A 26,377-nucleotide genomic window follows, 5' to 3' on the forward strand; every position below is an offset into this window, starting at 1 on the left:
GAATACAGATAATACTGGTGCCATTTCCCTATCCATCAAGGCATCCCTGTCTTGACCAGGATTAAAATTCTTAATCATGCTCCCCACGATTTTTCCTAGACACAGCTAATGGTAGGAACTTATATATTCCAGTCTTTTATTAAAAAATATTGATAAAAACAAATTTTACCACCTATGTGCATGAGTTAGATTCCCTAGTTTAGTAATCTTTCTCCTAATCCTTCACAACACTTCGATCAGAGTGGTTTGGGAGCAGATACACCTGGGTTTTAATCCGAGCCCTGCTACTTACCAGTGGTACAACCTTGAACAAATTCCTTCCCTTTTCTCAGCAGGTTTCCTTTTCTATAAAATGAGGACAATATCTGCCTCATGAGATTCTTGAGGATTAAATGAGGTACCATGTATGAAGTGGCTGGCATAATATTTGATATACACTGGAGGTACTACACACGTATGTTCCCTTCTTCCCCTTCCTTGGATTTCAAAATATAAACTGTATTTGCACTAGAGCACTTCAATCCATTTTGGCACACATTCTCCCTGTATGCTCAGCATTCTTTTTTAGGCTTTTCTAGTCAATTTAGGGAGGAGGGAATGGAAAAAACATGACAACACAGACACAATTTCTTGCTCAATTTCACCAGAGAAAAATTTGGAAAATACATAAAAATGCAAAGAAAAATAAAAATCACTAAAAATCCCTGCATCAGAGATAATCATCAATACTCTGACCTATAGCTTTCAGTCTCTTTCTAAGGCAGATATATAAATATATCTTAAAATTGGGGTTATGTTGTACATACCAAGAACTAACATTTAATGAGCCTCTACCATGCGCCAGGGACTACACTTTACATTATTCTTTTTGCTTGGGGATATATATAGATAGAAAATGGCCAATTTCCTTTCCTTTTCTTTCTTTCTGTTCTAATACCCAAATTTTCTCCAATAAATCATGAGAAATGAGAAGGGTTTTCTCTCTCTCATGCAAGTCTGCTTTAGAATGTCCAGTTTTGAGGGGCACCTGGGTGGCTCAGTTGGCTGTCTGACTTTGGCTCAGGTGATGATCTCATGGTTCGTGGGTACGCGTCCTATGTTGGGCTCTGTGCTGACAGCTCGGAGGCTGCTTGGGATTCTCTCTCTCTGCTCCTCCCCCCAACTCTCTCAAAATAAACTTAAAAAAATAGAATGTCCATTTTTGAGTCAGATGAGACATCCATCCCTTTGATACCCATCAACCAGCTATAAAGCATGAAATCAGTAACATTTTCCAAGATTCTGAAAGCCAGACTAATCCTTATTTTTTCAGTTACTGTGGGATCGTCAAAGGATTAGGGATAATGAAAAAGGAGGTCCTATTATCAGTAACACCCTATACAAAAGAGCTTCCACCGCTTTTTTGACTGATCTGTTCACACAATTCTTGGATATTTTACCTTTTCTAGTAAAAATAAGTTCACATTATTATCTAAATTAAGCATTTTCTTAAAAAACAAAAGAACTCCACCCCCCTGAACTATTTTGATAGGACTTTATGAATCTGAAGGTGAAGGTTTATATGATCAGACAGTAAGTAACTACTCTTTTTTCCTAGCTGTAGAATACCTTGGAAGTGCTGAGATGAGTTCAGAGCAAAATAAACACCTTTTTTAATTTCCAAAATAGTCACATAAGTTTCAACACATAGACCTAAAAAGGAAATAAACATCATCTCCACCTCAGGCCTTTATCCAACTCAACAGTACACCAGGGAGATTTAATAAAATCTCCCTGACAAAGACCCAAAAAGGCAAAGGTGGGGCTGATTCCAACACTTGAATTATAAATTATTTTTTGACAAACGTGAACAGAAATCAGTTTAAAATTAGCATAACAACCTAGGCAGTCTTTTAAATTGACTGGAAACATTAGAAACATCCCTTTAAAAGCTTCTCTATGTCATTAATTTGCTTACCAAATGCTTCTTTCACAGATAATGCAAAGGCAGACTTCAGCCTACCTCCCTTTACATTTTTTTATTTAAAAAAAATTTTTATTTTAGAGAGAGAGCGAGCAAGCACGTGGGAGCCAGGCAGAGGGAGACAGAGAGAATCTTAATCAGGCTCCACTCTGAGCGACCACTGAGTGTGGAGCCTGACATGGGACTTGATCTCATGACCGTGAGATCATGACCTGAGCAGAGTTGGATGCTCAACTGACTAAGCCACCCAGGCGTCCCAGCCTAACTCCCTTTAAATTCAAATTTCAAATTAGTGGAATCTGAATGGGATTTTATGGTATTGCAGTTTTTTAATATGGAGATTCCAGTGTGCCCAGGAGTGAAACTCCTAAAGCGTTTGCAGATGGAAAGAATAGGGTTCTTTGTATGGCAGATGTGTAGTGTAGACAATGACTAATATCACTGGTAAGATTAATTCTCCAAGAGGAGAGATTAGGGGGGAACATGTTGCTTACGACACTTTGGACACAGTACAGAAAAATTCCGTGATCCTAAGTAAACTGACTTACATGTCTGTGAAGAGAGCTGGAGAGTCGGGCCGGTGGGACTGCACATCCTGCATAGCATTCCATTCATTGACTGATGACTGATCTGAGTTGATATGGCTCTCGTAATAACTCACCCAGGTGAGAAACAGACTGCCTGGATAGTAGTTATGCATTCTGGCCACCTCACAAGCCTTGTGTAAACTCTGTAATGCAGACCTGAAAGATACATTGGGAAATAAATACTGTAGAACTGTGGGGATACCAAAAAGCCAATAATCCATGTGTACCCAGAATTCTTTCAATTTTTAGATCCTATAGAATTTGGACTCTGGAGAATCTATTCCCTGGAATTTAAGACTCTCTGATTCTGATTATACTATATTACCTATTCATAGCATTCGGCTAGATACTTCTTGCTGAAAGATATGATGCATTATTAAGATTGGGTTAGAGATGGGGGTAGGAGAACTGACAACCCATCAGTGAAAAACAAGTACCTATGGAGCTCATGACCCTGTGGTTGGAACATGCTATCTATGGGTGTACTATGTCACTACAGAACTAAAGATCTCAACCATTTACTATATTAACTATATAAAGATTGGTTTCCTTTGGTGCAGAATCATCTTACAGCATATATTCCCTATGATTCTCAGAGGGTCCACGAAGACCACATAGCTAGATGTCCCAGCCTTGAGGACATGTCCTTTCATGCCCAGGAAGGACTAATCTAATGACATTTATCATTTTTTTTTTTTAAGGTGTTAGAACCTTTATTTTTTACTTTTTTTAATTTTTAATTTTAATTTTTGTTTTAAATTTACTCCAAATTAGTATATAGTGCAACAATGATTTCGGGAGTAGATTCCTTAGTGCCCCTTACCCATTTAGCCCATGCCCCCTCCCACAACCCCTCCAGTAACCCTCAGTTTGTTCTCCATATTTATGAGTCTCTTCTGTTTTGTCTCCCTCCCTGTTTTTTATATTATTTGTTTCCCTTATGTTCATCTGTTTTGTCTCTTAAAGTCCTCATATGAGTGAAATCATATGATTTTTCTTTCTCTGATTGACTAATTTCACTTAGCATAATACCCTCCAGTTCCAACCACATAGTTGCAAATGGCAAGATTTCATTCTTTTTGATTGCCGAGTAATACTCTAACACACCACATCTTCTTTATCCATTCATCCATTGATGGACATTTGGGCTCTTTCCATACTTTGGCTATTGTTGATGGTGCTGCTATAAACATGGGGGTGCATGTGTCCCTTCGAAACAGCACACCCAGGGGCACCTGGGTGGCTCAGTCGGTTAAGCGTCCGACTTCAGCTCAGGTCACGATCTCGCGGTCCGTGAGTTCGAGCCCCGCGTCAGGCTCTGGGCTGATGGCTCAGAGCCTGGAGCCTGCTTCCGATTCTGTGTCTCCCTCTCTCTCTGCCCCTCCCCCGTTCATGCTCTGTCTCTCTCTGTCTCAAAAATAAATAAAATGTTAAAAAAAAAAATTATTTTTAATTTTCTGAGGAACCTCCACACTGCTTTCCAGAGCGGCTGCACCAATTTGCATTCCCACCAACAGTGCAAGAGGGTTCCCGTCTCTCCACATCCTCTCCAGCATCTATAGTCTCCTGATTTGTTCATTTTGGCCACTCTGACTGGCGTGAGGTGGTATCTGAGTGTGGTTTTGATTTGTATTTCCCTGATGAGGAGCGACGTTGAACATCTTTTCATGTGCCTGTTGGCCATCCGGATGTCTTCTTTAGAGAAGTGTCTATTCATGTTTTCTGCCCATTTCTTCACTGGGTTATTTGTCTTTCGGGTGTGGAGTTTGATGAGCTCTTTATAGATTTTGGATACTAGCCCTTTGTCCGATATGTCATTTGCAAATATCTTTTCCCATTCCGTTGGTTGCCTTTTAGTTTTGTTGGTTGTTTCCTTTGCTGTGCAGAAGCTTTTTATCTTCATAAGGTCCCAGTAATTCACTTTTGCTTTTAATTCCCTTGCCTTTGGGGATGTGCCGAGTAAGAGATTGCTACGGCTGAGGTCAGAGAGGTCTTTTCCTGCTTTCTCCTCTAAGGTTTTGATGGTTTCCTGTCTCACATTCAGCTCCTTTATCCATTTTGAGTTTATTTTTGTGAATGGTGTGAGAAAGTGGTCTAGTTTCAACCTTCTGCATGTTGCTGTCCAGTTCTCCCAGCACCATTTGTTAAAGAGACTGTCTTTTTTCCATTGGATGTTCTTTCCTGCTTTGTCAAAAATGAGTTGGCCATACGTTTGTGGGTCTAGTTCTGGGGTTTCTATTCGATTCCATTGGTCTATGTGTCTGTTTTTATGCCAATACCATGCTGTCTTGATGATGACAGCTTTGTAGTAGAGGCTAAAGTCTGGGATTGTGATGCCTCCTGCTTTGGTCTTCTTCTTCAAAATTACTTTGGCTATTCGGGGCCTTTTGTGGTTCCATATGAATTTTAGGATTGCTTGTTCTAGTTTCGAGAAGAATGCTGGTGCAATTTTGATTGGGATTGCATTGAATGTGTAGATAGCTTTGGGTAGTATTGACATTTTGACAATATTTATTCTTCCAACCCATGAGCAGGGAATGTCTTTCCATTTCTTTATATCTTCTTCAATTACCTGCATAAGCTTTCTATAGTTTTCAGCATACAGATCTTTTACATCTTTGGTTAGATTTATTCCTAGGTATTTTATGCTTCTTGGTGCTATTGTGAATGGGATCAGTTTCTTTATTTGTCTTTCTGTTGCTTCATTGTTAGTGTATAAGAATGCAACTGATTTCTGTACATTGATTTTGTATCCTGCAACTTTGCTGAATTCATGTATCAGTTCTAGCAGACTTTTGGTGGAGTCTATCGGATTTTCCATGTATAATATCATGTCATCTGCAAAAAGCGAAAGCTTGACTTCATCTTTGCCAATTTGGATGCCTTTGATTTCCTTTTGTTGTCTGATTGCTGATGCTAGAACTTCCAGCACTATATTAAACAACAGCGGTGAGAGTGGGCATCCCTGTCGTGTTCCTGATCTCAGGGAAAAAGCTCTCAGTTTTTTGCCATTGAGGATGATGTTAGCTGTGGGCTTTTCATAAATGGCTTTTATGATCTTTAAGTATGTTCCTTCTATCCCGACTTTCTCAAGGGTTTTTATTAAGAAAGGGTGCTGGATTTTGTCAAAGGCCTTTTCTGCATCGATTGACAGGATCATATGGTTCTTCTCTTTTTTTTTGTTAATGTGATGTATCACGTTGATCGATTTGCGAATGTTGAACCAGCCCTGCATCCCAGGAATGAATCCCACTTGATCATGGTGAATAATTCTTTTTATATGCTGTTGAATTCGATTTGCTAGTATCTTATTGAGAATTTTTGCATCCATATTCATCAGGGATATTGGCCTGTAGTTCTCTTTTTTTACTGGGTCTCTGTCTGGTTTAGGAATCAACGTAATACTGGCTTCATAGAATGAGTCTGGAAGTTTTCCTTCCCTTTCTATTTCTTGGAATAGCTTGAGAAGGATAGGTATTATCTCTGCTTTAAACGTCTGGTAGAACTCCCCTGGGAAGCCATCTGGTCCTGGACTCTTATTTGTTGGGAGATTTTTGATAACCGATTCAATTTCTTCACTGGTTATGGGTCTGTTCAAGCTTTCTATTTCCTCCTGATTGAGTTTTGGAAGAGTGTGGGTGTTTAGGAATTTGTCCATTTCTTCCAGGTTGTCCAATTTGTTGGCATATAATTTTTCATAGTATTCCCTGATAATTGTTTGTATCTCTGAGGGATTGGTTGTAATAATTCCATTTTCATTCATGATTTTATCTATTTGGGTCATCTCCCTTTTCTTTTTGAGAAGCCTGGCTAGAGGTTTGTCAATTTTGTTTATTTTTTCAAAAAACCAACTCTTGGTTTCGTTGATCTGCTCTACAGTTTTTTTAGATTCTATATTGTTTATTTCTGCTCTGATCTTTATGATTTCTCTTCTTCTGCTGGGTTTAGGCTGCCTTTGCTGTTCTGCTTCTATTTCCTTTAGGTGTGCTGTTAGATTTTGTATTTGGGATTTTTCTTGTTTCTTGAGATAGGCCTGGATTGCAATGTATTTTCCTCTCAGGACTGCCTTCGCTGCATCCCAAAGTTTTTGGATTGTTGTATTTTCATTTTCGTTTGTTTCCATATATTTTTTAATATATGACCCAGCAATAGCACTGCTAGGAATTTATCCAAGGGATACAGGAGTACTGATGCATAGGGGCACTTGTACCCCAATGTTTATAGCAGCACTCTCAACAATAGCCAAATTATGGAAAGAGCCTAAATGTCCATCAACTGATGAATGGATAAAGAAATTGTGGTTTATATACACAATGGAATACTACGTGGCAATGAGAAAAAATGAAATATGGCCTTTTGTAGCAACGTGGATGGAACTGGAGAGTGTGATGCTAAGTGAAATAAGCCATACAGAGAAAGACAGATACCATATGGTTTCACTCTTATGTGGATCCTGAGAAACGTAACAGAAACCCATGGGGGAGGGGAAGGGGAAAAAAAAAAAAAAAGAGGTTAGAGTGGGAGAGAGCCAAAGCATAAGAGACTGTTAAAAACTGAGAACAAACTGAGGGTTGATGGGGGGTGGGAGGGAGGGCAGGGTAGGTGATGGGTATTGAGGAGGGCACCTTTTGGGATGAGCACTGGGTGTTGTATGGAAACCAATTTGACAGTAAATTTCATATATTAAAAAAAAAAAAAAAAAAAGAAACAGCACACCTGTATCCCTTGGATAAATGCCTGGTAGTGCCATTGTTGGGTCGTAGGGTAGTTCTATTTTTAGTTTTTTGAGGAACCTCCATACTGTTTTCCAGAGTGGTTGCACCAGCTTGTATTCCCATAATGACATTTATCATTCTTGCTGCGTAAGTTTCCCAGTCTCTTTAAACCATTTATTCATATGCTTGAGCTACTTTCTAAGAATAGCTCTGGTTATACGAAGACTAATTAAATCTCTGACTCTGAACTTAGGAACCCAAGGGTAAACAAAACTGAAAAGTACCTTTTTTTTTTAACTTTTATTTTTTTATTTGAAAAGTACCTTTTTGGTTATATGCTTGGGAAAAGCTAAAGCCAGAAATGCTAGGAAGTCAGTTACATAAAAGCAGGGATCTTTCTACATTTTGTTTACTGACATATTTCAAGTACCTGAAAGAATGTCTAGTTTATGGTTGGAGCACAGTATTTGCTAAAAGAAATGTCTTATTAGCTGTTAGCTAATGCTGGTCTCCTGTGGGAAGAGGGCAGTATGAGAAAATTCTATAGGCAATCTATTTACATCTTACTTCTAAAATTTTGCCTCAAAACAGAAGTGATCCATGTTAACTTTAGAAAATTTAGGGATCTTAAGTATAAGGCAGAAATAGCCTATAATCTGGCCACCTAGAAATAACCACTGTTAAGGTTTTAGTATAGATCTTTTCCGTTTTTTTGTTTATGCATAGATCTATAATAAAGATATGATCACATTCTATATACCTTTTAACTTGATTTTACTTTGTACCTTCTTACCAACATCTATGTCAATATTCTTCAACCAGATTCTTTTTTAATTTTCAAAAATATTTATTTTTTGAAAGACAGAGTGCGAGTGGGGAAAGAGCAGAGAGAGGGAGACACAGAATCAGAAGCAGGCTCCAGGCTCTGAGCTGTCAGCACAGAGCCCGACACGGGGCTTGAACTCACAAACCGCAAGATCATGACCTGAGCCGAAGTCGGACACTCAACCAACTAAACCACCTAGGTGTCCCATCAACCAGATTATTCTTAATGGTTGCATTATATTTAGTAACATGGAGGCACCATAATTTAATTCCTCCTTTTCAGACATTTAATTTTTTTTTTTTAACGTTTATTTATTTTTGAGACAGAGAGAGACAGAGCATGAACGGGGGAGGGTCACAGAGAGAGGGAGACACAGAATCTGAAACAGGCTCCAGGCTCTGAGCTGTCCGCACAGAGCCCGACGCGGGGCTCGAACTCACGGACCGCGAGATCGTGACCTGAGCCGAAGTCGGACGCTTAACCGACCAAGCCACCCAGGCGCCCCCCTTTTCAGACATTTAAATTATTTTCCATTTTTTGCTATTATTACAACATTTTTGGTTAAAATTTTTGTACACGCCCATGGTTATCACCTTAGGATAAATTCTTAGAAGAAGAATTACTAGGTTAAAAGGGCATGCAAAATGGTAAGGCATATTGGCAAATCATCCTTAAGAAAGGCTGTTCCAGTTTATTCTTCCACCAATAGTAAATGACAACGTCTGTTCCTTAAGTCCTTGTCAACCCCATATATTGTAAGTTAAAAAAGAAAATAGTTGCCAATTTAATAAAGGAAAAACATTTCAGTCCATTTTTATCAGGGAAACAAATTTTTCCCTAAAAACAAAGTTGCAGAATCTTTTAAAATGCTTTCTATTACTCAAAGTAAGCCAAATTCTCAAGAGAAGTTTGTCAGATTCTGAGAATTCTCAGTGAATTTCAGTGTCATTACATAGATTGGAAGGTAAGGGCCAGCTGAGTGCAATGTACAGGATATTCAACACATGTTTTCTTTATCCAGGAAACATGTGCTTCAAAAGCATATGCCACAAGTGTCTGGGGCAAGTGCCCTAAAATACACTCAAGGCTTATTAGCCACCTCAGTTATTTTAGCTGCATACAGGATTGGGAGGCTGGAAACACCTGGTCTAAATGCTGCTTTGATCCATACATTTTTTTTTTTCCCCTGTGACTTTCAGTTCACTACTCCCCATGTGGTACACCAAAAACTTTATTCTACAATGAGCTAACAGAAGTAGGACTAGTCAATTTGCTTTAGAACATCCCAGATTGAACTGGGTTATTACTTGAATCTTCACTATCTTATGAATTAAGACTGCTTTGTACTCCTTTTCAAAATATAACTAAAAACACTGTCATTTTTGGGACTTACGCTGTTTGGTTTTACTTGAGACCTAGGAACAGATATAGGTCAATTGCCTTTAAAGGAGTCTTCGTCAGAGAAGGTAAGTTTTCCATGAGAGATTTATCTGTGAAACGTGCCCTAAATCTAAAAATCTGGCTTAAACACATAACTCTGTTCTACCTCAATTACTGCATGAAATGGTGACTCTTAAGCTCATTTGACTCTGTTTTATCCAGCTCAAGTCTATCAATCCTGTTATTCAGGGGCAAATGAGCTCTCTGGAATCTTTTTTCAGGCTCCTTTATTTCCTGTTGGCTTTCATTCTGTCCATTCTGTTCCTCAGGGGGACTTCTACTACAGAACAGGCAGCTGAATGAGAAACTAAAATTCAAATCCCTGAACTCAGGGATAGACTAAATCTTAGAGTCACACCATTCCCTAGTTATATGAGATCATTTTTCTACATAATCGAGAATAAGTAAGAGTCGATTCTGTCTAAATAGAAGAGATACTCTCAGGCCAGTTATGTAACCTTTCCAAAACCTCAGTTTTCTCATCCATAAAAAGGAGCCACTAATATTATTTTGGGGAGTTGGTGTGATGACTAGATATAATCCACATAAAGCACGCTGTCTGACACATAGTTAAGTAGCTCCAAAGCATCAGCACACCAGCTGATGTTTATTGACAACTATAATGTGTAGGCTTTATTTGTATTATGTAGTCTTGCAAACAGTCACCAGCAATTTAAATGGAAACTTATCTACCTATAACTCCATCAATAATATCCCTGATTACCTTAAGAAATTCAACACTAATGCATTGTAGTACTGCAATGCTGTAGATTTGGCTCTAGACTGTTACTAACTTAAGTCAATGTGTCCCTGTAAAACTCTGTTCCAATTGGCAATCTGATCCATTAAGTGTCTTCCAGAGTCTAAGAACATCTCTGAATTTTACTTGTTTACCAATGCTTAAGGCCTTCCACTATGAGAATTTGAAAACTGAACTCTTAGGTCATCTTTAACTATGAGGACCACACGAACAGATCACACAAAATCTTAAACACACAAACAGATCATATAGCATTTTTATAGAGAACTGTGCTATTTCAAATACTGCTATTCACAAAATATTGCCCTAATACTATATTTAAAAACGTTCATAGAGACATTAAAAGTCTTCTTACCACATTGCCTGTACAGATACAGGTTTGAATATGTGCACTCTGTTATCCGTTGATACACTGAACCCACTAAGGAAAAAAATGAGACAAAAATCCACAAATGAGAGTAGGTTATTTCAGTTTTGAGTTTTTGAGGTCATTTCCCAGGCTCACAACTGCTGGCTTGGTAGAAGAAATCACCAGGTTCATGTAGAAGTTAACTGGAGTATAGTTGACTTGAAAAGCTTGACTGAAAAGCTTCAACAAATTGTCTGATTTTATCTACCAAGCAAAACGAATGGACTCCCACACTGGAGTTAGGAAATTACATATAGTTTCCCAGCTGTAGCTACAGACAAACTGTTCTGCTGTATATTTCTACTTGGAAGTCTTGTGGGTTCTTAGCAAACCTGACCTGGGTTTTATAAACTGGAGCAAACATCTTGGTCTCTTGGGGACACATTCTAAAAACACCAGGAGGTGGGGGTGGAGGGTCACTGGAAGGAATTGGCACAGGAAAGGGGTTATACTGTAGGCTGACAGCTGGCAGAGGCAGCAAGAGGTTATTTGAAACAGAACATATCATCCTCTGGGAGAGCATTGCAACAGTCCCACATGCTCAGATGAAAGAGTGAGCCAACAAACTAGTTTTTCTTTGTTTGGATTCTTACCGTAGCCAGCCTAGAAGAACAGAAGTGAGAGGCCCTGGCAAGTTGTATTTTTACTCCACTTTACAAAACAGAAGTTTAAAAGGACTCACTGAGTTGCTGACATGACAGTTTACTTGGGCACATTGGGCCTCCCATTCAGCTGAATGAATGGGCACTAAGATGGAACCCATCCCTTGGCTTTCTGTAGGAGAATAAAAAGGGAAAGCTCTTACCCATCACCATCCAAATGAATTAGGGTGTCACTCCAGAGAGGCAGGACTAAGCCCATGGTACAAGTGCTGCTGCAAGACAAGAAACAGTCCACAGGTTAATAATGCCTATTATTCTAGGAAGCAGTTCTTTATTAACTCTTTCAACACAAAAGATAAAGCCCCTCAGCTCTAAATTCTGGCGTGTTAGGAGTGGAGGAATTTCTATCATATTACTATCAACCTAATGCATGTGCTCTGGAGCTGTATCAAACAGGTGGTTATTAGGTCCTTACATATTTAACAAAGAAAACTTATTGACTGAGCAACTTGTATTGCAATCTCGAAAGTGGCCACTGTCTAAAAATCCACATGCTGACTTGTGATTGGCAGGTTTCACCCCAAAGTCACAGCACCTAACACAACAACAAAAAAATTTCTTTTAATATTTATTTTTTGGGGAGGGGGGGGGCAGAGAGAGAGAGAGAGAGAGAGAGAGAGAGAGAGAGAGAGAGAATCTGAAGCAGGCTCCAGGCTCTGACCTGTGAGTATAGAGCCTGACAAGGGGCTCGAACCCATGAACTGTGAGATCATGACCTGAGCTGAAGCTGGATGCTTAACTGACTGAGCCACCCAGGCACCCTCCAAAATTTTTTCTAATGCCAAGAACTACTGCTGGTTGCTGAAGACCTCTGAATATATAATTTGCTCAAATTTAATTCTGAAGTTTATGTAGATTTACTAAACATCAGAACACATTCAATTGTCTAAAAGAGAAAGGGAATTAAAATATGTAAAAAAGTAATTGTTAATGGTTTGTGATCAAGTTAGAGAGAAAAAATAGACACAATGCAACTTAAATAAAACAGAGCCTGGTGACAGTGCACTGAACTAGACCAGCGCTGCTGAGATGCAGAGCGAATAGGAATGTTAACAAACCAACAAAAGGACAGCCCTAGTATACTGAAATCCTATTTAAGTCACATATTAACTCAGGGAGGAAATTAGCTTTAAGTTAAGGGAATAGGTTGGGATAGAAAGCCATAGGTTCTCAGGGTGCCTGGGTGGCCCAGTTGGCTAAGCATCCGACTCTGGCTCAGGTCATTATCTCACAGTTTGTGAGTTTGAGCCCCATGTTGGGCTCTGTGCTGACAGCTGAGGGCCTGGAGCCTACTTCTGATTCTGTGTCTCCCTCTCTCTCTGCCTCTCCCCCACTTGTGCTCTGTCTCTCTGTCTCTCTCTCTCAAAAAAATAAAATGTAAAAAAAGAAAAAATTAAAAAAAAAAAAAAGAAAGAAAGAAAGCCATGGGTTCTCAATTGTGTCTCTATTGCACCACTTCTCTGTAGTCTTCCCCGGACCTCTGTCACTTTCTCTCCTTAAGGTTGCCATAAGCCAATTTCCCCTTCCATCCAGTCTCCCAAAGGCTTTGACGCCCTCTCCCTGCCAATGTATCTAGAAGAGCAGCATGGTATAGAAGGAACCGTACACATGGGAGGCAGAACAGCAAATTATGGTTGAGAGCACGGGCTCTGGAGTCACATGGGCTCTGGAACCTAGATTCTGGCACTAACTGTATAATTTTAGGCAAATTATTTAATTGCTTTGTGCTCCAGTTTTCTCATCTATAAAACCAAAAACACCTTCTTTTGAAGATTAAATAACACACTAAAAATGTGTATCACAGTACCAAAACATAACAAAACACTTACACTGTATCAAAATATCTGGATTTGATCTCCTATTTCAATTCTTTTTGGTAAGTTATTTACCCTCTCTCAGTCTTAATTCCTTCATCTTAAAATGCAGGTAACAAAACCTACTTTCATAGAGTTATCATAAATATTTTAAGTATTTAAAGTGAAACAATACATATGAATAGTCACATAAAACAAATGCTGAGTATGAATTTTTGGTGAGTGTTCTAATACAACTGAAAGTGGGGGCATGGAGAGACAGGAAACATCACAAAGATGCAGTGAAAACAACATGAAGAATACCAAGCTTTGACTGTTGGGAGTCAGTGCAGGGCTGACCAAGGCCATTCCCTAGGTGGGCTGTGTCTAATGCTTTGCACTGTGCTTGCTGGTCTGTGTTACTCAGTGCTCCCTCCACTAATGATTCCAGAGTTCAGGAGAGTCAAATCAAGATTGCAACAGCTTATCCACATTGGAAGGCTGGGCCTGAACTCCAGACACACAGCTATCATGCTAGAGTCCAGGGGGGAGGAAGACAACTCTATTACTATTTTCATTGAGAAGATGAGATGAGCACAAGTAAAACTTGTTTTGAAAATGGTGTCCTCAGATGGAGTGGGGTTATTTTCAGAGTAGTTCCTTTTTCCTTCTTTTCTTTTTCTTTTTGAAGTGAGTGCCTAGCCAGCTTCTCAGCAACAAGTATAGTTTGGGTATAAACACAAAACGTTTATAGCCTAGTGACAAATCTTGACATTAAGTAACTACAGAAGAGGATGCAGAGGTCTAAAAGAGTGTGATATAGGAGCTTGTGATCAAACACCAGTTAAACTTTGGACAAGAGGCAGTGATATGTAGGAATCAAACATCACATTTTCAGCTTATATTCAGGCCAGGCTCCTTCTTTACATTAAGAAATAGCTTTTTCACATGATAGGAAAGACAGGCCTGAATTAGGCACACCTAGTATTTTTTATCTAGTTTACCTTGAGTTTCATGAGATTTTTCTCCTTTAGAGTATAGGTACTTATTTTAGTACTCATCCCATTCAACAAATATTTATCGAGTGCCTATTTGTACCAGACATTTCAAGGTGTTAGGGGTTCAAAGGAAAATTACAAAATGACACCAAAAAGCTCTATTATTTTATAATTTGAAATATATTCAATGCAATTTGGAAACCAAGGTTACACTGTATATTAAATATTTGTTATGTTTTCACTCTTATGTGGATCCTGAGAAACTTAACAGAAGACCATGGGGGAGGGGAAGGAAAAAAAAAAAGAGAGGGAGAGAGCCAAACCATAAGGGACTCTTAAAAACTGAGAATAAACTGAGGGTTGATGGGGGGTGGGAGGGAGGGGAGGGTGGGTGATGGGCACTGAGGAACGCACCTTTTGGGATGAGCACTGGGTGTTGTATGGAAACCAGTTTGACAATTTCATATTAAATAAAAATGTCTTCCTTAAAATATAACACAATACTGAAAGAACTTGTAAACAGGCTAAATGAATTGGCATATCATATCTTGGGGACTATTTGGGAAGATATGTCTGTCATAAACAATCGGTTCTACTTTGGTTTAGTGCTATTTTGAAACATGAACTTTTTATATTCTCTGATATAAAATGATACAAATTCCTTCAACAGCAGTTGAGCTAGAAATGATACTAGATTACCTGAGTGCCAGTATTCTGAAGTGGGCAGCACTTTTTTTTTATTATCCAAGGAGATTAATCAAACAGAAGATGGGAATTCATAATACTGAGGTTACCAAACAGAATGAAAACTAGTTTCTATAGCTTTTCACATTACATTCTGTCTTCCATAAAATAAAATTTTCTTTTGTTAGTCAGATGTGATTCAGGCAGGACCATTACTGAAGACAGATGGAATTCACTGAGGATAAATTATTGGGCACCCATATTAATAAGCATTCTTTATGATTTCTGGGAACATTTGGAACAAAGTAAAATAGATAAGATTACACAGCTCATTTCTCACATGCTGAGTCAGGAGAATCTGAAGTTGTTGCCTTGGATCCCTAGGGGAAGACTCAAGTATAAGTTTCCACGCAATCCCAGTTCCTGTTTTATGGGGTTTCTAAGAGAAGAATCAGGAAGAACCAAAGGAAATAAGATATAGAGTAGCACTGCCCAACTGAACTTTCTGCAACAATGGAAATGTTCTGTACATGTACTGTCCAATATGGCAGCCACTAGCCACATATAGCCAAAGTACTTGAAATGTGGCTAGTTGTGACTGAGGGACTGACATTTAAATTTTATTTAATTTTAACTTATTTAAATGGTCACAAAGTGGTTAGTGGCTACTGTATGGGACAGCGCAGATCTAGAGAGAGAAAAGTCCAAATCAGAGGTCTTAAAATACTAATGATGTAGGCAAGGTAGGTAGTTAAAAGGATAAATGCTTACTTTCTGAAAGGTCTATTGCTTAGCTAATACCAGAGGTTAAATCCATGCAGGAGAAAACCGAAATGTGGTTTATAAACCTGTGTAATTTCAGAGCATACAATTAAAGGCTGTAAGAGTTATACAAGGTAACAACTCTGGCCTCCTGAAACCACAAATAACTTTCAGGTTGACTGTACAAGTGTAGGTAAACACTTGTTTGGGAAACCTAATGACAAATGTGATTTTTTTCTTCCCAAGATCAGGACAATTAGAATCACTCCCTGTCTTCTCTTTGTGGCTAAATTCTCCCAGGCCCGGATCACACTGCCAGCTACTCCACAGTTCCATTCTAGTCCTGAACCAGGAAGTCAATGCTTTGAGACATCTGGCAGGATTTCCTGAGGCTTATTATCTGGAGTGCAAAGATCTGCTTAGCCACATTCCACAGTCTTCTCAAGGTTTCTCCAGAAGAAGTGGGAAAATAAAAAAGGAAAGCAATAAACCTTATGGACACAAAAGAGCCAGGTTCTGAGTGGTGTATGGTATCTTTAAATATAGGATGCAAAGTACTGCTAAAGCCAAAGGTGCAAGATTATAAAAGGTTCTGTTCTGAGTTTAAAGAATCAATTCCTCCCAACCCTGCCCTTCTACCTCAGAAGCAGGAAAAAGGAAGTAAAACATTTGGTAAAAGCAAGGTGTAAGGCCAAGAATAAATAGAAGAGATTGCAGTTAAAGTGGGCTCTCTTTGAACCCAAGACCCACTGGTGCACTATATTAAAGGGTACGTGCCCTAGAATCAGCAATGTGAATCATTACTGCTTAAAATAGAGTTAACTACAAAGAAAAGGTAGCTTTTTATTCCTGGAGACTGAAGTTTAAATCATTTGCTTTATATTCATTACTACCTAAGGGTAGAGGAAGGTGAGGAATAGGTGATAAATTAGGAACACAATCAAAGACATTCACTAATCATTTTCATCCCTCAAGATTGTATGGCTAAGATAACTTTTGTGCTCCCTAGTTTTAGGCATTGACCTTTAAGAATAGAATTGGCAAAATATGTTTTTGTAATAACTCAAAAGGCAACTGGAATAGGTTATTTAAAAAGGAGTCTTCTCATCCTCCTTTTGGGGTACCGTACCTGTCATTAGAAGAGAAATCCATTCCTAGGACGATGCTTTCTTCGGTGTCTTGTCTACCATTAGTTGAAACCACTACCATATAGCGTGTTCTATTCTGGTAAGTACTTTCTAGTCTTACAGCCTGGAAGATAACAGACAACAGATATGTTAGGAAATTTAGAAGGTTAGTTGTAGATCATTCAACCTTTTTTATATCAGCATCTTACAGCATGCTCAGGAAGACTTAAATTCACATCCCAGCTCATGTATTAACTATGAAACCTTCAGTAAGTTACTAAATTAATTGGAGGGAGATATAATAATACTTACCCCCATTGGATCATAAGAATCACATGAAATAATGCATGTAAAACACAGTGCTTGGCATAGAGTAAAAGCTCTATAAATATTTGCTACTAGCATTTATAATAACAACTACCAGGGCATGTTCTAAAGATCGAAGAGGGAAATGTGAGTTGTATGAATGTGAGCACCGGACTCATAGATGCAAGTTGCAGAAACAATTTCAATACAAAGCAAGCTATTAATATATAAGAGGAGTGTACTCAATTGAAAGATTATACACTATGAGATTTCCTTCTTTAGTTTTAGTGATAAAGACATTGCTTTTTCAGAGGCTTATATTATTTTTTTGTTAAAAATTTTATTTATTGCTTGTTTATAGTACTTTAAACGGGCCTTCCAAAAATTTGAATATGGACAGGATATTAAATGATATTAAGGATTTACTGTTAGTGTGATAATGGCACTGTGGTTATGCTTTCTTCTTAAGTATCTAGAGTAAAATGACATGGTGTCCAAGTTTTACTTTAAAATGTTCCAACAATGGGAAGCAACCAAGATGTCCTTCAGTAGGTGAATAAACTAAATACATACAGACAAAGAAATATTATTCAGCACTAAAAAGAAATGAGCTATAAAGTCATGAAAAGACATGGAGGAATCTTAAATGCATATTACTTTGTGTGAGGAGCCAATCTAAAGAGGCTACATATTATATGATTCGAACTATATGACATTCTGTAAAGGGCAAAACTATGGAGTCAGTAAAAAGATATGTAGTTGCCAGGGTGTAGGGGAGTACAGAAGTTTTTAGAGCCATGAAACTACTCTGTAGGATACCAAAGTGAGGGATACATGTCATTATACATTTGTCAAAACCCACAGAATGTACAACACCAAGACTGAACCCTAAGGTAAACTTTGACTTTGAGTAATAATGATGTGTCAATCAATGTAGGTCCATCAATTGTAACAAATGGGGCAGGCTATGAAAGAATGGAGACAGAGAATATATGGGAAATCTCTACCTTCTGTTCACTTTTCCTAAAACTGCTAAAAAAAAAAAAAAGGCCATTAAAATTTTTGTTAAGAGGGCACTTCTTGGGGCGCCTGGGTGGCTCAGTCAGTTGAGCATCCGACTTCGGCTCAGGTCATGATCTCAGAGTCTGTGAGTTCGAGCCCTGCATCGGGCTCCGTGCTGATAGCTCAGAGTCTGGAGCCTGTTTCGGATTCTGTGTCTCCCTCTCTCTCTGACCCTCCCCCGTTCATGCTCTGTCTCTTTCTGTCTCAAAAATAAATAAATGTTAAAAAAAAAAAATTAAAAAAAAAAGAGGGCACATCTTATGTTATAACAATAAATAATAACAATTATTATAATAAAGAGGGTTGGGGGAGACTTTGGGAAATGATAGAGATGTTTATGGCATAGATTGTGGTGATGGTTTCATGGATGTATACTTATCTCCAAACTCACCCAGTTGTACATATTAAATATGCACAACTTTTTGAAGATCAATTATGCCTCAATAAAGCAATTTAACAAAATTTTCCAATAAAGATGGGGGCCTGGCTGGCTCAGTCAGTAGAGCATGTGACTCTAGATCTCAGGGTCATGAGTTCAAACCCCACGTTGGGCACAGAGTTGAAGCTTAAAAAAATAAAAATTCCAACAAAGAAAGAAAAAAATGTGGGGGTGGGGTGGGAAACAGATGAAAAAAATGGCTTCCAGTTAACATCCATTCAAATATTACTATACATTTACTGCATATATAATCAGAGCCAAGTGCTAAAGATTCAATGGTAGAAGAAAGATACCGTCCTTGCCCTTGCAGAGTGCACAGTCTAGTTTGCTCTTCTCTTTGTTTTTTTTTAAACTTTTTTTTTAACATTTATTTTTGAGACAGAGAGAGACAGAGCATGAACAGGGGAGGAGCAGAGAGAGAGGGAGACACAGAATCTGAAACAGGCTCCAAGCTCTGAGCTGTCAACACAGAGCCCGACGCGGGGCTCGAACTCACAGACCGCGAGATCATGACCTGAGCTGAAGTCGGACGCTTAACCGACCAAGCCACCCAGGCGCCCCTCTTTATTTGTTTTAATAAAAATCCAGGAAACTGCACTGGAGGCAATTTACTCTGTATAAAATACCCACCATTCCTTATCTTTCCTTATCTCATAAGAGACACAGAGTTCCAATCCCATCAACTAGCTCAAGATATCTGTCAGAAATTTGACAGAAATTTCTATTTGGGATTCTTTCAGTGCTTCTCTTGGAGTTTCTTTTCCCTCAATTCTGTCACTAATCCAAAAGTAGCCATGCAAAGAGAAAAAGAAATGCAGTCACACAGCTTAAGTGAGCCATTTAGCAAGGCAGAGAGAGGTAAGACTCACTGCCATAGCTACCTTTTTGTCTCTAATCCGATACAACTAGGAAAAGTTAGGGAAGCACAAATGGCAAAAGTGGCCATATTAAAGCTTGTTTCTAATAAGAGCTGATACAACAAGAATGTAACGTCCACCATTCTGATTCCAAGTATGCAAGGTTGAGAGAGCTGTACTGCTAACTTTATGTTCCACAAAGCAACAGAGCATTTCAAATCAAATTCATTTGTGAGAAGCTAAGAACTAATACTTAAATGGACAAAGGCCTAACAGAGGGCTGTGCCAAACGAGCATTATACACATATAGCTATGGATAGGAGTAAATGCACATGAGGAGACTGGAAGGCAGCATCAACACTCTGATTCTAGGAACACAACAAAGAATATTAAACTAATCAGAAACCAGGTACAGGTAAACTAGAATTTTTTATCAACAAGAGCTCACATATTATTACATACCTAAACTTGGGCTTGCCTTGGCAAGCTCTGAGCTAACTGTTCAGTTTCCTGAATATGTTAGAGGCTCTTTCATCCTCTGTCAAGGCTCAAATACATACAGAATGGGAACAACTGAACTGTGCTCCTGAAATTTATCCACAGCTTCTACACCAACCAGTGGCTAAGCTGAAACAAATAAAAGGAAAAAACAAATAACCTCCACAAACATTACCTATCATACAAGTTATGAGACTAAGTTAGCAGGTGGGCAGCAAGAGTTTCTTTGGGATATTCAGGGTAAACATTAGTTGTCTTAAAAAATTTTTTAATGTTTATTTTTTTCAAAGAGAGAGAGAGAGAGAGAGAAAGAGAGAGAGAAAACACAGGCTGGGGAGGGAGAGAGGGAGGCACAGAATCTAAAGCAGGCTCCAGGCTCTGAGTTGTCAGCACAGACCCCAACACGGGGCTCAAATCCATGAGCCACAAGGTCATGACTTGAGCTGAAGTCAGATGCCTAACCAACTGAGCAACCCAGGTGCCCCATTAGTTCTCTTTTGTAAATGTGAGGGGTTTATTTATTCATAACATCAAGAGAATTTCAAACATTTGGCCTTCCCTTGCTTATTAATATAATCATAACATCAGACCCCAAACCTAATGGGAAATGCTGATTTCCCATTTTATACTGATTTAGGATTAAGTAATAGGTACATCTCAGATTTCTTCAATTCTAGGCTTTTTAGATGGCAGAAAGGCACTTAGAGGCCTTAGGGTTTGATCTCGGACCTCTAGAGAGTATCTGTGTAATTGCTAATACGTTTTTGTTTGTTTGTTTTTTATTTTTTTGAGATCTACTTTTAGGCAATCTCTACACCCAATGTGGGGTTCAAACTTACAGCCCTGAGACCAAGGGTTGCATGCTCTATCGACTGCGCCAGCCAGGTGCCCCAACTAATTCTTACTAAAAGGAAGTGGTGCTTTAATCAGGAAGTCAGAAGCCATTAACACTTATATACTCAAGAAGGTTGAGATGAAAGCTTTTATAGAAAAAATTGCAATGCTGAGGATGGACTCAAGGTTTTAAATTTCCTTTCAAAGTTCAAGATTCTAGGTTATGGAATTAAAAATTTAACAGCCACAGCATAAAGAAAAACCCAATACCCACCTGGGTTTGAAGTTTATTTCATACTCTTCTGTTGGGAAGAAGATTGACAAAATCTAATAATGTAATTTAACCCAACAAGTTAATCAGAGAAATGTAATTTAAAATGGCAGTTTTTTACATAATTCCCTAATATTGGAATTGGCAGTAATTCGCGCATTTCCTTAGTTTCCAACATTTACATGGAATAGATGACTAGAATAAGACAACAATTCAGATGCATTTGATCAACTAAAGTTCTCACTGAAAAGAATACCACTGAAATTTATTCTTATTGTCCAGCCAAAACAATATTTTAAATTTCAAAACTTGGCAATAATAGCAACTGAGAAAATTATTCCAAGAAAGTCCATTTATTGCCTAAAGTTGAAATCTTGTTACAAGTTTCAGGTGAACTGGATTCAGCAATCTGAGGACTGGGGTAGGTCTGAGAAGTCACCTGCCTCTGCTTTATTTCTGAGAGATAAGAACTCAACCTGTTTGCAAAGCTCATCTATCAAAGAATGATGTTAAAATTTCTCTCAGTAACTAATTTAAATTTTTAATCTTATTATAAGCAGTTCACAAACACCACCTGGTAAAATAACTTCTGTCTTCAGTATCATCCAACATCAAGAAATACTATTCCGTAAGCTTATACTGCACCTTTGCCTTTAATTTCTTTTTACTAAGAGTCTTACATCATGCCACTGCATGCAATGTTTATCCTCAAGGAAGCCACATTATAAAGTCCCAATGTCTAGACAGGCAGCTCACCCAATCCATCAGAGAGAAAGGTTTCAAAAGTATGTAAATATTAAATTCTAGCCAAAAGAACAAAGCAAAGTCAATATATAAAATTAAAATAGACTTCAGATGTGATACTAATAAACTAAAGAACATTGTTTTCAAAAGAAACAGAGCTTGAGGGAGTCTCAGGATTTTATTCCTTCAGTCTATCTCTATGAAATTCTTCAATTAAAAAAATCTATGTATTATATTCTTTGTAGCCATTAAAAACAGATTTATTTGCTGACACAGAAAGATATCTATAATAAAGTGTGAAGAAAGCAGGTTATAAGACAGCATTTATATTTTTTCTATTTCATCTTTAAAAATGTTTATTTATTGATTTTGAGAGAGAAAGAATGCAAGCAGAGAAGGGGCAGAGAGAGAATCCCAAGCAGGCTTGGCACTGACAACACAGAGCCCAATGCAGGGCTCAATCTCACAAACTGAGATCACGACCTGAGTTGAAATCAAGAGTTGGATGCTTGACGGAGTGAGCCACCCAAGGAGCCCCTTATCTCATTTTTGTAAAAAAAAAAAAAAAAAAAAAAAAAAAAAAAAAAAAAAAAAGGTGCTTTGACATATACTCTTTTCCCCTTTTATTATTATTATTATTATTATTTTTTTTTTTTAAATTTTTTTTTTTCAACGTTTTTTATTTATTTTTGGGACAGAGAGAGACAGAGCATGAACAGGGGAGGTGCAGAGAGAGGGAGACACAGAATCGGAAACAGGCTCCAGGCTCCGAGCCATCAGCCCAGAGCCTGACGCGGGGCTCAAACTCACGGACCGCGAGATCGTGACCTGGCTGAAGTCGGACGCTTAACCGACTGCGCCACCCAGGCGCCCCGATTATTATTATTTTTTAATAGTTATTTATTTTTGAGAGAGAGGGAGACAGAGTGCAAGAGGGGGAGGGGCAGAGAGAGAGGGAGACACAGACTCTGAAGCAGGCTCCAGGCTCCAAGATGTTAGCACAGAGCCTGCTGCAAGGCTCCAACTCACAAACCATGAGATCATGACCTGAGCTGAAGTGAGATGCTTAGCCAACTGAGCCACCCAGGCACCCCTCTCTTTTCCTTTTAATTCTAAGCTCAGATCAAGTGTAAGAAGCCTTCATTGTTTGTTTGTTTGTTTGTTTGTTTATTAAATTTTTTTTTTTTAATTTATTTTTGGGACAGAGAGAGACAGAGCATGAACGGGGGAGGGGCAGAGAGAGAGGGAGACACAGAATCGGAAACAGGCTCCAGGCTCCGAGCCATCAGCCCAGAGCCTGACGCGGGGCTCGAACTCACGGACCGCGAGATCGTGACCTGGCTGAAGTCGGACGCTTAACCGACTGCGCCACCCAGGCGCCCCTGTTTGTTTGGTTTTTTAATAGTTTTCTTTCTTTTATTTATTTTGAGAGAGAGAGAGAGAGAGAGAGCACATGCCCAAGGGAGGGGCAGAGAGAGGTGGGGAGAGAGAGAATCCCAAGCAGGCTTCATACTGTCAGCATGGAGCCTGATGCAGGGCTCGAACTCATGAATCGTGAGATCATGAGTCAGATGCTTAGCTGACTGAGCCACCTAGGCCCCCCCGAAACCTTCATAGTTATAAAGGTCAGTAGTAAAACCTTTTCGTTACTCAAAACTGATTAGCCTTTCATATACACACATTTCCCCTAATTTCATTCATCCATGAGCAAGTTGTCAGTTATTCACTGTCACTTTTTTTTCAAATGTATTTGTTTTGAGAAAGAGAGAGAGAGACAGCATGAGCAGGGGAGGGGCAGAGAGAGCGAGAGCGAGAGCGAGAGAGAGAGAGAGAGAATGAGAACGAATGAATCCCAAGCAGGCTCCGTGCTGCCAGTGCAGAGCCTGACTCGGGGCTCAAACTCACAAACTGTGAGATCATGACCTAAGCTGAAACCAAGATCACACATCAGGGAGACTAGTAGGTTTTCTGATACTCAGATTTGGCTATTTTTATCATCGATCCACTTCAGCAAGAGCAGAGTCAGAGACTCTGACACATACTTTTATATATACACATAAGACTGGAAGGATGCTTATCCAAATTACTAAGAATTGTTTTTTCAGAGTGTAAGATACAAAGTGATTTTTACTTTCTTCCTTATACCTTTCTGTTTGTATGATTTTTAAAACTTTTGTATTTAGAAAAAATAAACCCATTTTCATTCTGAGCAACTATCAATGAACTATAAAAAACAAAACCAAAAAACTCCTTATTTTCTCAAACTCTTCTACAAAGTGAAAGTACTAAAAAACATCTCCCTGTATCTTATGAGCACCTTACCTCTAGTAAAGAACATTGAACTTCAAATGTTAAGAAAGTTTTTTATTTCCCAGTCTGTTTTTTTTTTTTTTTAACGTTTATTTATTATTGAGAGACAGAGAGACACACAGAGTGTGAGCAGGAGAGGGGTAGCGAGAGGAGGAGACACGGAATCCGAAGCAGGCTCCAGGCTCTGAGCTGTCGGCACAGAGCCTGATGTGGGGCTTGAACCCACAAACGTGAGATCACAACTTAAGCCCAAGGCAGACACTTAACTGAGCCCCCCAGGTACCCCCCGTTCCAGTCCATTTTATGTTAAATGGGTCTTTGATAATGTGCAAGAATACCAAAAAACCCACTGTCTTTATTTTATCACCTACAGTTTTCCTAAGTACTGAATTTAATGCTTGAGACTGTATTTGGAATGCAGAGCTTCCCTGAAGGAAAAACTGGTTCAGTCTTACTTTCAATGCTAAAGCAAAATGTGGGATTTGGTGCCTCTATTTGTTGTTTGGTTACTGAAAAAATAAAGGCAGGGCTTTCAGTTGACTATCAAACTTTTAACCTTATGTACAAGTCCCAGGATGAGAATTTTAGCATTCCAAATTTAACTCAAAACAAAAGGCCTTGCTTTGAGTCTACAAATGCTCCTTTCAGTTAGAAAAGTGCTAATTTGTCCAAAGTCACACAATGTATTCACTCATTTTCTTGAAGATGACTCACTCAATAATCTGAAACATAATGACTATGTGTTTGTAACAATTCAAAACAACTGTAAAATGGCTGGTCATTTAAGCTGAATTAATTCAGAGGCATCAGTTACATTTTCTGAATTTGTATTTTATAAATGTAAAGCAGCTGAAGTTGCACATTTTAGCAGGGGAAGAAAAACAGTTAATTGCCAACTCTGCCTTCCTAACTGCTTCCTTAATGCTCTCCTGTGGTTAAAATTATTTTAACATTTAGAGGTACATTCTAAACTCCAGAAGGTTATCAAAGAGAAAAAGATAAAGTAAGTGATGACAGACCTCAACTTTAGCTCTACCAAACCACACAAGTTTTGGAAACTATAAACAAATATATCTAATGGACATCTAGTACGCGCAAGTGACCATTATTATGGGTTCTAGAGGAGGTGTTCTCAAAGTGTGACTCCTGGATCAGCAGCATCAACATCACTCGAAAACTTGTTAAAAATGCAAATTATCACTGCCTACCCCTTCCCAAATCAAACACTGTGGGTGGAGTCCAGCAAATGGCAGTTCAACAAAGCTTTGCAGGTGATTCTGATGGGCTCCAAGGTTTGAGTATCTGCTTTCAAGCATCTAAAAAAAATTTGTTTTTACATTTATTTATTTTTGATAGAGAGAGACAGAGCACAAGTCGGGGAGGGGCAGAGACAGAAGGAAACACAGAATCCGAAGCAGGCTCCAGGCTCCGAGCCGTCAGCACAAGCCTGACGTAGGACTTGAACTCACAAACCACGAGACCATGACCTGAGCCGAGGTTGGACGCTTAACTGACTAAGCCACCCAGGTGCCCCCGCTTTAGAGCATTTTTGCTATAAGAGCTGTACCCCACTTTGTTCAATTATAAATAAGTGTTAAGATAGAAGTATATAAAAATATAGACAGGATTTACATAAATGTATGATGTGATTTTCAGATTAGGACATAAAATAATGATGTAAGGATTTATTTCATATTCTTTAAATTTCAAAGGAAGTTTCTCAAAAAAATTGGTGGTCATTTTAAGGTGACAAAGGTAGCATCTGAGAGGACAAAATGACCTAATTTAAACACAGAACAAATAAGTGAATGAAAAATCAGTTAATCACTAGAGAGTTCAGAGACCTGATCATCAATTTTCCATTTACTCTTGTATTCTACTTATTATCTCTCTCCCCGTTCAGACAGCAGAGATCAACTATTTGAACTGAACGTGCCAGTAGAAACCCACTTTCCAAGTTACCACCCAACCTAGAAAGGCCCATCATCACATGCTTGGATTACTGCAATAACTGCTTAGTGGTCCCCCATGACTTAAATGGCTTCCTCCACCCCACTATTCTGTATTAGATTCTGAGGAATATTTCTCTCTCTCTTTCTCTCTCTTTTAATTTTTTTTTTTTTTTTTCTTTTTCAACGTTTATTTTATTTTTTGGGACAGAGAGAGACAGAGCATGAACGGGGGAGGGACAGAGAGAGAGGGAGACACAGAATCGGAAACAGGCTCCAGGCTCTGAGCCATCAGCCCAGAGCCTGACGCGGGGCTCGAACTCACAGACCGCGAGATCGTGACCTGGCTGAAGTCGGACGCTTAACCGACTGCGCCACCCA

General features: G+C 38.8%; 1 protein-coding gene and 1 non-coding gene across 7 annotated transcripts in view; both read right to left on the minus strand.

Annotated features, from left to right (window-relative positions):
- Nucleotides 1–26,377, minus strand: part of SSH2 (slingshot protein phosphatase 2) — a 264,730-nt gene that overhangs the window by 39,090 nt on the left and 199,263 nt on the right. For 5 of the 6 annotated variants that reach the window (XM_058704062.1, XM_058704059.1, XM_058704058.1 and 2 more), the window contains 4 exons: nucleotides 16,729–16,850; nucleotides 11,506–11,574; nucleotides 10,647–10,712; nucleotides 2,512–2,706 (listed from right to left, as the gene is read on the minus strand). In XM_058704062.1, the coding sequence (XP_058560045.1) occupies nucleotides 2,512–2,706; nucleotides 10,647–10,712; nucleotides 11,506–11,574; nucleotides 16,729–16,850 (452 nt within the window). Of the gene's footprint in view, nucleotides 1–2,511; nucleotides 2,707–8,598; nucleotides 8,839–10,646; nucleotides 10,713–11,505; nucleotides 11,575–16,728; nucleotides 16,851–26,377 lie in introns of those variants that run through there. The other variant, XM_058704063.1, reaches the window with a different exon arrangement.
- On the minus strand, nucleotides 23,660–23,740 carry LOC131498642 (small nucleolar RNA U2-19). Its single transcript, XR_009255523.1, has one exon. It is a non-coding gene; the product is annotated as a small nucleolar RNA U2-19 (small nucleolar RNA).

The sequence above is a fragment of the Neofelis nebulosa genome, chromosome 16, assembly GCF_028018385.1.
Source record: "Neofelis nebulosa isolate mNeoNeb1 chromosome 16, mNeoNeb1.pri, whole genome shotgun sequence".
Classification (NCBI taxonomy): Eukaryota; Metazoa; Chordata; class Mammalia; order Carnivora; family Felidae; genus Neofelis; species Neofelis nebulosa.